This window comes from Carassius auratus, chromosome 28 (genome assembly GCF_003368295.1).
Source record: "Carassius auratus strain Wakin chromosome 28, ASM336829v1, whole genome shotgun sequence".
NCBI lineage: Eukaryota > Metazoa > Chordata > Actinopteri > Cypriniformes > Cyprinidae > Carassius > Carassius auratus.
This window is the reverse complement of record NC_039270.1, coordinates 5,247,757-5,261,574: the sequence shown is the minus strand read 5'-3', so window position 1 is coordinate 5,261,574 and position 13,818 is coordinate 5,247,757. Positions and strand designations below refer to the sequence as shown.

Sequence of the window (13,818 nt, the reverse complement as noted above, 5' to 3'; positions counted from 1 at the left end):
ACCTGAGGTTAAACGCACTCCGCAGGTCCATCTTATGATAAGGTGAAATATCAAGCTCCCCCACTAACTTTGAAGATTGGATGTCTACATGAGGAAACCATATATGCAGGCTCCACTGAGTTCCTAGAGGGCTGGGACCAGGGGAAGTGATATACTTTAGTCAATGCACTGTCTCAAGCCTCCATTCTTTTTTCCCCAGAAAGAAGAAGCTGGATGTGGCAGGTGAAGTGGAAGTTTGTACTGGCTACTGTATACAGGCCACCAGGGCACATACAGACTTTATTAAAGAGTTTGCTGATTTTACATCCGCATAAGTGCTGGCTGCAGTTTTAATAGTTTTTGATTTTCATATCCATGTCGATAATGAAAAAGATGCATTGGGATCAGCAACCCCAACTCTATTGAGGTTAGACAACACGTCTCAGTACCTACACATTGTCAAAATCATACTCTAGATTTAATGCTGTCTCATGGTATTGATGTTTATTGTGTTGAAACTATGCAGCCAAGTGACGGTATCTCAGATCATTATTTAGTTATGTGCAAACTTCATATAGCTAGAACTTTAAATTGTACTTTTTGTTCCAAGTATTGTAGAACCATCACTTCTACCACAAAATACTGCTTTATAAGTAATCTTACTGATGAATCCGAATTCCTTAGCATATCCAAAACCTCAGAACTTGATGTAACAGAAACTATGGCAACTACAGTTGCTCCTTTACACTTAAGGAAAACAGTCTGACACCATGGTATAACGAGCTCACTTAAAGAGAGCAGCCCAGAAAATGCAGCCGGAGGAAAACAAAACTAGAGGTATTTCATATTTCCTGGTGGGAAAGTAACCTATCCTACAGAAAAGCATTAAAAACTGTTAGATCTGATTACCTTTGTCTCTTTTAGAAGAAAAAAATATAACCCAGGTATTTATTCAATACAGTGGCTAAATTAATGAAAAATAAAGCATCAACAAGTGTTGACATTTCCCAACATCACAGCAGGAATGACTTTATAAACTACTTTACTTCTAAGATCGTTACTATTAGAGATAAAATTGTAACCATGCAGCCGTCAGCTACAGTATCGCATCAGACAGTGCACTATAGACCCCCTGAGGAACTGTTCCACTCATTCTCTACTATAGAGGAAGAATTGTATAAGCTTGTTAAATCATCTAAACCAACAACATGTTAGACCCTATTCCATCTAAGCTCCTAAAAGTGGTGCTTCCAGAAGTCATAGATCCTCTTCTGACTATTATTAATTCCTCATTTGTCATTAGGATATGTCCCAAAAACCTTTAAACTGGCTGTTATTAAGCCTCTCATCAAAAAAACAGAACTTGACACCAGAGAACTAGTTAATTATAGACCAATCTCGAATCTCTCTTTTCTGTCCAAAATAATAGAAAAAGTAGTATCCTCACAATTATATTCCTTCTTAGGATTTCCAGTCAGGATTTAGAATGTATCATAGTACTGAGACTTCTATCCTTAGAGTTACAAATGACCTGATCTTATCATCTGATCGTGGTTGTATGGTTGTATCTCTCTATTAGTGTTATTGGATCTTAGTGCTGTCTTCCACACTACTGACCACAACATTCTTTTGCATTTACTAGAACACTTTGTTGGCATTAATGGAAGTGCATAAGCATGGTTTAAATCATACTTAAATGACTGCCATCAATTCATAGCAGTGAATGAAGAGATATCATTTAGATCAGAAGTGCAGTATGGAGTACCTCAAGGCTCAGTACTAGCGCCATTACTCTTCACACTTTATATGTTACCCTTGGGAGATATCATCAGGAAACACAGTGTAAGATTTCACTGTTATGCTGATGATACTCAGCTCTATATTTCTTCATGGCCCAGTGAAACATACCAATTTGAAAAACTAACGGATTGCATAGTTGATATAAAAAACTGGATGACGAGTAATTTCTTACTGCTAAATTCTGAAAAAACAGAGGTGTTAATTATAGGACTTAAAAACTCTGCTTGTAATAACTTAGAACGCTGTCTAAGACTTGATGGCTGCTCTGTCAATTCTTCGTCCTCAGTTAGGAACCTAGGTGTGCTATTTGATAGCAATCTTTCCTTAGAAAGCCATGTTTCTAGCATTTGTAAAACTGCATTTTTCCATCTAAAAAATATATCTAAATTACGGCCTATGCTCTCAATGTCAAATGCAGAAATGTTAATCCATGCATTTATGAGCTCAAGGTTAAATTATTGTAATGCTTTATTGGGTGGTTGTTCTGCACACTTGGTAAACAAACTTCAGGTAGTCCAAAATGCAGCAGCTAGAGTTCTTTATAGAACCAGAAAGTATGACCATATTAGCGCTGTCTGTCCACACTGTGTTCTGAAGATAAACGGAGGTCTCACGGGTTTGGAACAACATTAGGGTGAGTTATTAATTAAATTTACCATTAAACTTACCATTTAATTTAAAAAGCCACATTAAAAAAGTTAACAGCTTAAGTCATTTCTGGATTAATGCTTATTGGAGACACTAACCATTTCAAAAGATTCAAGAAGAACCGGTTACATTGAGTGATTCGTTCGCGAACCGGATATCACTACACTGCAGTGAACGCGCTCACAACAGACCGTAAGAGAAGACAATGCTGTATAAAGTTATATTTTTGCTATTTTTGGACCAAAATTTTCAATGTTTCAACAAATTCTAACTGACCCTCTGATGTCACATGGACTACTTTGAAGATGTTTTTATTACCTTTCTGGACATGGACAGTGTACCGTATATACACTTTCAATGGAGGGACAGAGAGCTCTTGGACTAAATCTAAAATATCTTAAACTGTGTTCCGAAGATGAACGTAGGTCTTACGGGTTTGGAACGACAAGAGGGTGAGTTATTAAGGACATACTTTTCCTTTTTGGGTGAACTATCCCTTTAAAGCTGAGAATTGCCACCAATAATAAAACCTGTTTTGGCCCAGCTCAGGGCCAGTTAAGGGTGATTAACTGGCTGAGATTCGGGCCGGTTATGGACCATGTGTGGTCCTTGTCTTGAATACAGTTCTGGGCCACTTCAGGGCTTTCATTCTTTGTGGCACTAGGGCTAAGGGAAAAGTGATTGTGTGGCCCGGATCTGGGGCAGAAGAAATTTGCTGTGTGGACTGTACATACGTCTTTAATCTAGATTTCCAGTGTCTGAATATATATATATATATATATATATATATATATATATATATATATATATACATTTTCTGACAGTTCTTCCCCATCTGGACCAAAGTTACAACAAATGAGGAGAGGAAGTAAAACTCCATGTTTCATGAAAAAATAGTGTGCCTCACTTCAAGTTATTTCTTAGAGGAAGTTTTTTCTAAGAAAAAATTATGCAACAAAAATGTCAAGTTTATTTTAACATTTTCAGCCCCAACTACACAGATCTATAACATTTCACTAAAAATATGTTTACTGCAGAGATGGAAACTTGAGTCTGCAACTTGGACTCAAGTTGCATTTAAGTTGCATAAATAAAGACTAGGGACTTGACATGGACTTGTGAACTGCAGAGCTAATTTATCTATTAATATTAAATATTTGAGATGTTTAAAACATATTTATTGCATAGTGTTATTTTACTCAACCGCAATCATTGTTTCAACATTAGGAAAATACCAATTGTCAGCATTAGAACTTTAAAACTATCAGCTGTTCTGCTATTGCCTATCTTTGCCATAGTGTAACCTCCCCAGGTCTGCACCGCCGCACCTCGCTCTTGTTCTGAGTGGGTCGATTGTTCTGAGTTTGCACTCGTTTGGACTATGCGGCATTTGAAGCGTAGTTTGATTGGTTATGTTGTGTTCCAATCAATGAGGGACTATTTTGGTTGCTGCACTGTTACACTACTACTCTGCTGCATTGTAAAGCGCTTTGATATGGGAAAGCACTTTATAAATTAAACTATTTTTAGTATTAACAGCAGGTATCATAATTAATGGTGAATTATCACGTCATTAAACTTGACATTTCATTTTAGTGTAACTCAGTCGAAACATCAAGAAGACTTGACTTAGTCGAGTTGAAAATTGTTTTCACACTGTGGCCGGTAAAAGCTTTATCTGTAGATAATTACACCATTTGTACATGTGAGAGGAAACATTTCCACTGAATTGCAATTTGTATCTACATTGCTGTAGTATATATAAAAAAAAGCATTCACTGCATATTTGAGTCAGTATTAAAATTGTGAGTGTGCACAAAATTCTCCATTAGGATTTGGTTGTGATTTTAACCAGTTGACTCTTTCATTGAAATAATTAATTTTGTCCACTCTGTGAAATGAAGACCCTGTGGCACACATCATAATAACAATGTTTTTTATTATGGTTACAAAATGCATATTCATTTTATGTTAATGATCAGAATTTCAGTTTCAGTTGTCAATCTCACTATGACAGAATGATTTTATAGCCACGTTATGTCTACAGCTGGATTTCATTTATTGATTTTTTTTCTTAAGCTACAGTATGTTGAAATCACAGGCAATAACTTTATTGCTACTATAACATTGTTTAAAGTTTATTTATAAATCCAAATGTAAGAGCCCCTTTGCTGCTTTTATTATGATGTAAAAAAAGAGGAATTTCAAGGTTAGTAGGTGTTAAAACAATCAAATGTAAATCAGTTTTAGTTATTTATGTGTTAGTCCAAGTTGTCCCATGACAAACTATTTTTTGAACTCTTTGCAGCAGTAATTCCACTTGCCATCAGTGGTGTTGCACCACAGGTAGGTTTTGCCATAGTAACCACATGGGTGATCAGGCTTGCAGGTCTTGTAGTTGACAGCTGAGAAGTAGTCATCAGAAGTACAGCAAGAGTTCCAGTTTTTGTCATCTGTGTAGCACCATGGGTCATTTTTATCGTATTTGGCACAGGCGTAGTTGCTGCGGCAGTATTTTCCATCTTTAGCCCTACTTCCCCACAGCGGGGGGCTACAGTGTTCCCAGGACTTGTCGTTTATGAAACACCAGTAGTAGTCTTTCCCGTATGTGGCACAGGGGTGATCGTCCCGACATCTGTTTCCTTTAACCGTGATAAGTGAGTACTGGGGTGAGCACTCTATCTGTGTCTTACCTGAGTAACAACGGTAGCCCTTTAGTTGTTCCTGGTACAGACAGGGAGTGGAGCAGCACGATTTGCTTTTGCTTTCTTGTGTGGAACATTTGTAACCATTATCCTCAGAACAGCTGCATGGAGAGCCATCAGCTGAAGACTTGCCATCAACAGATTTCTCTGGGACCAGCCGACATTCAATAGATTCAGACCCCTCAGACACTTGCCTTTTTTGTTTATCAGATCTGTGACGTTTTTTGACATCAGTTACGACACAAGATGTGTCAAACCTTCTTTTCAGTGTTTCGGTTGAGGTCAAATGAGAGGTTGAACTGTCAAAAGCTAAGGTTGCTGTCACATCAAGAACTGTAGGTTCGTTTGAAGGACCTGTACTGTCACTACTGATGGCATCAAAGATTGAAAGTAAGCTGTTCTGAGCACTTTTGGACATTTGAAATCTTAGGTGCTCTGGTAATTTAATTTGATTTAAAAATTGTTTCATAGCCTCTTCAGATGCTGGTTTGCCACTGAAACAATCATCATGAAAAATCTTAACTGGTGGATTTGGTGGTTTAGATAGCTGCTTATTAATCTCTGAAACACTCATTAACTCTATATTAAATTCTGGCTGGTTTAGTCCGATATATCCAAAGGAAAAAGACTTGTCATGTTCTTTGTGTTCATAACAAACGGCTGTCCAGATGTGAGATGGAATTGTGACCCTTTTTAAGTCCCGGTCTCCACTTTGTGGTATTTTGTCCTGACCAGGTACAGTACCAGTGACAATGTAAGCTGTCGCCTCTTCATCATGCAGGCTGTTAATTAAAAAAGTTTTCAAATAACCCTCCCAGAGCTTCCAATGAATGCGGTTGAAGCAAGCATCCATAGGAGCAGCATTAGTCAGTGTAAATGTCGCCTTACAGCCCTCACCACATTGGAAACTGTTGGGATACAGATGTCCGCGATCATATCCTGTTTGTTCATAATCACTGCTGAGGGCTTGTGTCTTTTTTATTTCATCTTTTTTGTTTTTGAATTCCTTTGCGCCTTCAAGCATCATGTGTTTAGGTGAAATGTGAAATACACTTTTTGGGAGCAAGATTTTATTTATTTGCACTCCCTCCCACACACAAAACTATGTGGACATTTTGAATGTTAATTGTACAGTTGTTTTATTAAGATTGATGACATTCCATCAGTTCATCATACAATCTAATATGTTTAAATACTTCTCTGCAATGACAAAGAAATGACCAAAGCATGAATCAAATTATTCAACAGTATTCAACTTTTCCTTACAAAATGTCTAAAATTATCATTAAATATTTTGATAGCACAATAAACTCTTACCTGTGGCTCTATGTTCCATGATGGTGATGAAGTACCTTTGCATTCAGGATCAAATTTGTAAGCACTATACAGTGGAATTTTTTCAAAAGTAGAATAGAGAGTTGCATAAAGAATTTTTTCTTTATTGTTATTCTCGAATTGCCATGTCTGACATATTTTCTTAGCATTCTGATCCATGCCTTGTGGTTCTTGGCCTTTGTAGAAAAACTTGATGCACTCATTTAACTCATTAAAGTTATCGACCACTTCCGCCTGAACATTAAAATTGCTCAGCGCAAAACAAGTGAGCAAACACAGAAGAAACATGATCTGCATTGTGTCTCCTGTTACGATAGCATGTGTGCTTTAAATGTTACTGGTGGATTTTTATTTGGGGGCTTGTGAGAATAGAGGAATGAGGAACAAAAATCTATTTCAAGAACAGTCAAGTGTGCACAACTTCTAGTTGAAATCTAAAATAATTTTCACTATTGTAGTTACACAGCAACATTAAAGGGATAGTTCACTTTCCAATAAAATTTTTATATGTTTTAGCTTACCTCAAGGGCATCCAAGATGTAGGTGTCTTTGTTTCCGCAGTATTTCCCATTAAGATATTTTTAGGTCAAACCATTCTTGTCTGTGACTCATATAATGGAGGTCTATGGTCACCACCTCAAAGAGCATGCACAGAGAAGTCAAAATTAAATTTTCAATTTATGCAAAAATGTTCCTTGACCAAGAATATATATATATTTTTTATTTATTTTGTGGTGTAAATATAATTTATTCTGAAAAAATATTATTATCAGTGTTCTAGAAACGTATTTACATATTTAAATAAGTAAAAAATATTTTTTTACCTCTAAAAGCCCATTATTCTCTAACCATATTACTGCAAATGTAATTAATTTCTTAAATTTGATCATAAATCAAATTAGAATAATAATACAATTAAATTAAGGCATTTACAATGGAAAATAGCAAATGCAATTAATGTTATAAGATTAATCCTTTAAATATTTTTTATATATACACAAATAGAAATTATACTTAAAAAAAAAAAAAAAAACTATGTGGTGACTTCCATAGTATACACCAATCAATTTGTGCTGCACCACTTCAAGTGAAACACACCCATTTAATCTTTCAACCAATTCATTCAAACAGCGATTCATTCCAGAATTTGGCAGCTGGTTATGAATTGGTCATTAGATCACTGTTCACCTGATTTGTTGAGTCATTTAGTAACAAAACACTGCTGAGATGCACAATGGCTCTGCTGTGATCTTATTTTGGAACACTTTTGTTAATAATTGGGCTACCTTTCTGGTTGAGCTAGTACAATTCTCTTTCTCTTGCAACTTAAAAAAAAATCCACTTGTAAAGAAAAAACTTTAATATCGAGCCCTGTACACATTTTTCATCATGAATATGTAATTCTTAGAAATGTATTAAGTCGACATAAAATGACTATATTTATTAACTTCATGGGTTCACAGACACACAAACTGGAAATACATTACATGGGTAATGTCAAGGGTAAAGTCATCTGCATCTTGCATTTCATCCCAACTTTATGCATGGAACGTACCAGCAAATATAGTAACATAAAAGTTGCCAACATTTAACTATTTTTTATTTTTCTCTCTCAAAATGTTGCCATATTACATGTTGTGAGCTGATAAACTGTCAACTGACAGGTGTTTCTGGAATATGTAATATGTTACTGAACTATTTAGGTAACAACAACAAAAAAACTTTAGTACTCCCTTCACAAAACGTTAAACGTTTTGTAACGCACAGAATAGAAAAAAAAAATAAGTAAAATTAAGAATAAAACATGCCATAATTCTTGAATGTTACTCACCTTTAAATCACGATGAGGAGCATACTTCAGGGTCTACACAATGTATTCTTCAAACACCCTGACTTGTACGTTCGGGTGCACAAAGTTTAAAAAATGGTTTGGTTAGGTACTTCAATAAAAACATTTGTAAAACCAGTATGTGGACCTCAAAGAAAGAAAAAAAATAATGTCATGACATTTTTGAAGTAAACATATCATGCTTTTAACCCTCTGATGGTCTTCGTTTCTGTCCACACTCATGTTTTTTGGGGACTCCAGAGACCCCAGACAATAACATTTAATTTGGTTTTTTTTTTACAAATGTAATTTTACTCTGTTTGTTAATGTTTTTACTCAACATTTGTGCAGTTTTTGGGGATTTATTATATCTTTTAAATTTCTATAAATAAATAAATATTTATTTAAATAGGCTTTTTACAACAACAAAAAAACAGCATTTGATTTAAAATTCACTTTATAAAAGACCCAGATTTCTAACTTTCATTCATGGGGATAACATGGATAATTTTAAATGATTTAATGTAACATTTATACCCATTTTTTGGAAAATGCAGTTTTAAAATAAAAAAATAAAAAATCACTTTAACCACTAGATGGCTATAGAGCTCCACTATATGCTATTTGCTATTTGACTACCTGAAAGATATCTTTTCACAAAGTGGATTCATATCTAAATATTATAAAATCACAATTATAACAAAATAACATTTTTTTGTCAAAGTTTAGTATTTTTTTTTACTGAAAAAAAAAAAACAATAATGTTCTCAATAATGTTACATTACAATGCATTGCAGGCAGTAAGCATGGTAAACCGCATTACTTTTTGTAGACGGGGTTAGAGCAGGTGTGTGTGTGTGTGTGTGTGTGTGAGTGCGTGCTAAATTGTTTTGTCTCATCCTGTCATCTCTCTCTCTCTCACTCACTCTCTCTCCCTCTTTGGTGGTTCTGCATTTTGCATGATTTTTGTTTAAATAATTATAAGAGAGCAGTTGTTTTATATCCTCACAAGTGTGTGTGTGTGTGAGTGGGTGTGTGGGTGTGTGTGTGTGCGTGCGCGTGTGTATGTGTGTACACATTGTCGGTGTCAGTGCCACCACTTTATATTTGTGTTGTTTCTGCATTTTGCATGATTTTATTTGACAAATGATAAGAGAACAGTTTTTATAGTCTCAAAAATGTATTCCTCTATGTGTGTGTGTGTGTGTGTATGCGTGTTGTGAGCAATATAATTTAGCATTGTGGATGTTTTTTGCATTGGTGGAAGTGTGCCACTTTATTTGTGCCATTTCTGTCGATGTGTTCTGCATTGTTTCTGATTCTGATGATGAATTTAGTCTTAATTTGATTGAAGACCACTAGTGTCACAAATTTTGTCATGCTAACATAAAAACAGATATCATTCCATTTTTTTTTTTTTTGTAGATGTAGAAAGTGTTGAGAGCCGTAGATGGTTTCATATCATTTGGACAAAGGGAACCTTTTTTTTTATTTGAGCAAAAGTCATTTAGGGTCAAAAAAGACCCCGAAGACCATCTGACGGTTAAATAATTCTTTCCATTGTATTCTATATAAAGGGGAACTGCATTGCTTGGGATTGAACTCCTCATTATAGCTCCACAGGCCCCTTTTTTGACGTGCGTCTGAGAGCAACCCGTTTTGGTGCTGTCTCTTTAAATGCAAATGAGACACTTCATACCCCGCCCCCTACATGTTCGAGCCAGAGTCGGACACGGAGCGAGATGAAAATAAAGACAACGAACCTGAAGAACAACGTCTAAACATGGATGTATCGCAATGATGTGTTCCCATCCATGCCCACTACTACAATACTGCCTGACAAAACTTTGGTCTTCCGTTCTTTTACCACCGTGTCTGAGGAAGAGAGAGCAAGACAGTGCCTAGTTTGGACTATAAAATTGCAGCGAGAAAGTGTTGGAGTCAGGAGTCTGTGTCCTCATTTGGCAGTTTTGCTGCAAATACTGTGATGTTAATGTTCAAAAAATGTTTATTTTCTGCATTTCTTCTTACATGCATGTTACTTTTTGACTTTTCTCGTTTTTAATAAATATTTACCTTTTGATAGTTGTTATTTGTGTGTAAAAGTGATTTTTAAAATGAAGAAGATTTGTAGGTTTAATGGCTAGCTCAATTTGGGTTAATTTTAGCCTAGCAATGCAGTGTTTCCCACATCCTTACACTCAATTCGTGGGGGCACTTCACAAGTTAATTTTCAGGACACGCTTTAAGATCGGGAGAGGTAAAGGTTTCTCTGGTAAAGGCTGCAAAGCGGCGCTGATCTCACAAACGCTGCCTTATGTAACAGATATGCAGGTCAGCGATTCATGGGTTAAATTCTGTTTTATAAATTCAGACTGTTGGTACTAAATGCCAGCCTGGCTGGACTTAAATTACTTTACGATACCCATGCGAGCTTCAAAGGATACCTGAAACCCCCCCCCAAATTTCTCCAACACACTGGAGACAAGGGAAACCTTTTTGTATATGTTCCTTACTTTCATTTTATTATTAATATGTATTTTAATTATGTTTTTGGATTGCATAAAATGGTTAATCCTTGTTATGTGAAGAGTATAAGTTGCAAGCTCATACTTTAGGAAATGTCTCTCCTCACTTTAACTTTCTCAAAAGGAAATGTTCTGCAACCCCCACACTCCTTGGTAGCTCGTAAAATTTTACGACCACACAGGACAGGAGAGAAGCCAAGTCACTGGCTTCTTTTGAACAATGCATTCTATGGAATGTATTCATTAACTTTCTGTTTTCATGTTTTATAAATGTATTACGTATTCCCTTTTGGTACATTTAGATGTTTCCCAACATCTGCAGTGTTATCATGTGTTAACCCTCTGGGGACGGATTAGGCGGTACCGCCCAAAATGGCATACTTTTACAAATGTGTAGTTATCTCAAAAACTATTAATGCTAGAGATATGCGGGTTTTTTTGCCGTCTTCCTCAGATTCCGCTGAAAACAGCGGTGTCCAGTTTGTATATAAACACTTCCCTTATTGCGCAATACCACTGCGTAAACAGGCCAATGAAAACGATTGTGCTAGGCAGATTCAACACGCAACAGCCAATGGAAAAATTGCCGCTGGGAGGAGTCTTTTTCTAACCCAATCAGAGGAAGGTTATGTCTTCTAGCGATTCAGAGGACTCTGTAGCTCTGCTGTAGCCTTGTAAAAGCTGGCTGGACTTAAGTAAAAGACATGTAATCAATAAGCGTTCAGAGAATCAGCATCAGGGTGGAGAAAGCAGAACGCGATCGGAGTGTTACAGAGAGCGATCGGAGTATTAGCGAGCACAAAGAGCTAAATTCGAGCGATCGGAGAATCCGCATCACGTGGAGAAAGCAGAAAGTGATCGGAGTGTTGGCGAGCACAAAGAGATAAATTCGAGCGATCGGAGAATCAGCATCACGTGGAGATAGCAGAAAGTGATCGGAGTGTTGGCGAGCACAAAGAGATAAATTCGAGAGAGATACAGCATTATTACAGAATTGTTTTATCAAAATGGCAAGCAGTAAAAGATTTACGGCAGAACAAGCTCTGGAACAATTACTGGAAAGGCCTGGACAGGCGTTTCTTTGCTCACTGGCATGCCTAGGACTGTTTTTTTTAAAAAGTTAATTATTTAATTGTTCTTTACACATTTGATTAAACAATAATACATTTCTGTCAAGCAAAAAGTTTGAAAAAATATATTTTCTTTGTTCAAAAACTGTTCTATATTGTGTGTTTTTCAGTAATAAATGACAAAAATCTAATTTTCGTTTTTGAAATTCTCTAGTTTATTGTAAAATTTTTCACTCATACTTCCTTTATATAAACATATTGCATGCATGCTTATGGTATCTTAGGGTCTTCTGAATCCATAGATACCAAACACAGGGTGTTTCATCTCCTTTACATATGATTTATAAGCCCAAATATAAAAATAGAGAAAACAGACCAAAAAGGGCTTAGTCCCAAAAATAAAAAGAACGCCTAGGACTGTTTGTAAATAAAGTTAATTATTTAATTGATCTTTACACATTTGATTGAACATTAACCCATTTATGTCAAGCAAAGAGTTCGAAAAATATATTTTTGGGTCAAAAACTTTTAACTATTGTTGTGTGAGGTAGGATTTTCAGTAATAACTGACAAAAATCTCATTTTCGTCTTTGAAATTCTCTAGTTTATTGTACAATTTTTCAGTCATACTTCCTTTATAGACATATTGCATGCATGCTTATGGTAGCTTAGGGTCTTCTGAATCCATTGATACCAAATACATGGTGGTCCATCCTCATTACATATGGTTTATAAGCCGAAATGTAAAAATAGAGAAAACGGACCAAAAAGGGCTTAGTCCCCTAAGGGTTAAACAAATCTTTAAATGTGTAATTCGATCTAAAAATTAGATCTTTGGTCATATATATATTATGTCTAGTCTTGTTCTAATCGTCATGCTTTGACAGACCCATTTATCTAGAGCAAAGTAATGAAAAATGTATTTAATCTGGAATAATGAACTTGCTTTAATATTCCTGATGAAATCGGACAGGCCCTAAATCATCAGGGGGTTGGTCTCAACCGAGACAAAGGAACTTTCCCTCCGCTTCAGATCGCGGACATTCATTGGATGCTCCCTCGAAAATGGGCGTGAACTATTTCAAGCTATAAGAATTGACCAAACAAGGTCCACTTCTCTTCTTGCGCTCTTCTTGCTCTTCTTCCCGTTCTCCGTTCTCGGACACGTCGCTCCGCGCGGCCTCGGGCCGCGCTCAGTTCTCCTCCCCCCTCAGCACACGGACTGAGGAGAGGAAAGCCATTTTCATGGCTCATTTGGAAACTTTCATTTTCGTTGTTTTGTTTTCTTTTCTTTACTAAGTTTATTCAACGATTCGCCTCTCCACACAATGAAGACGAATTCTGGAACATTGTTTGTTGAACCTTTCAAATACTGCGCGAAGATGAACGAACACCTCTTTGCAACAAAGGAACACGTGACTCCACGCTCACGCCAAGATCCAGCGCAGCTTGCACGCGCGTCACACGGCCTCCGGCCCACGCGCGCAGTTTTCAAAGGACCACGTGACATCACACGTGCGTCGCCGGTACCACGCTCACCCACTGGGCCATGCAAGTATCGTTTTCTATGGAGATTTAAATGCTGCTTTAAAGTGTTGCTATTATTTGATTCGTTGTTGGTTCCACTAAGGTTTACTGACTGATTTTCATACCTGAGCTCATTCTGTGATCTCTCTCGCTTTCTACACTTCTCTCTCTCTCTCTCTCTCTCGCTCTCTCTCTCTCTCTCTCTCTCTCTCTATTATTTGGATTCCGTTATGTCTGGTAAATGTTTATTGTCTGTATTTTCGTACGCATATTTACTCTGTGTGATTTGTAGTTTGATGTATTACTAGTTGAATTATTAAAAACCCATATATAAAATGATTGGCTTTGGACTCCACCCCACTCACATTACGAGTCACTGAAATGTTTTGGTCTTTAGC

At 36.5% G+C, this 13,818-nt stretch overlaps 1 protein-coding gene across 1 annotated transcript; it reads right to left on the bottom strand.

Moving 5' to 3' along the window:
• Window positions 1-4,355: 4,355 nt before the first annotated feature.
• LOC113047453 (uncharacterized) lies at window positions 4,356-6,321 on the bottom strand. The gene has a single exon (XM_026208831.1). It carries the CDS (start codon window positions 6,157-6,159, stop codon window positions 4,714-4,716), a length of 1,446 nt encoding a protein of 481 aa, XP_026064616.1. The 5' UTR covers window positions 6,160-6,321; the 3' UTR covers window positions 4,356-4,713.
• Window positions 6,322-13,818: the final 7,497 nt, after the last annotated feature.

Coding starts and splice junctions, on each gene's coding strand:
- LOC113047453 (XM_026208831.1), bottom strand. CDS start 6,159: ATGATGCTTGAAGGCGCAAAGGAATTCAAAAACAAAAAAGATGAAATA.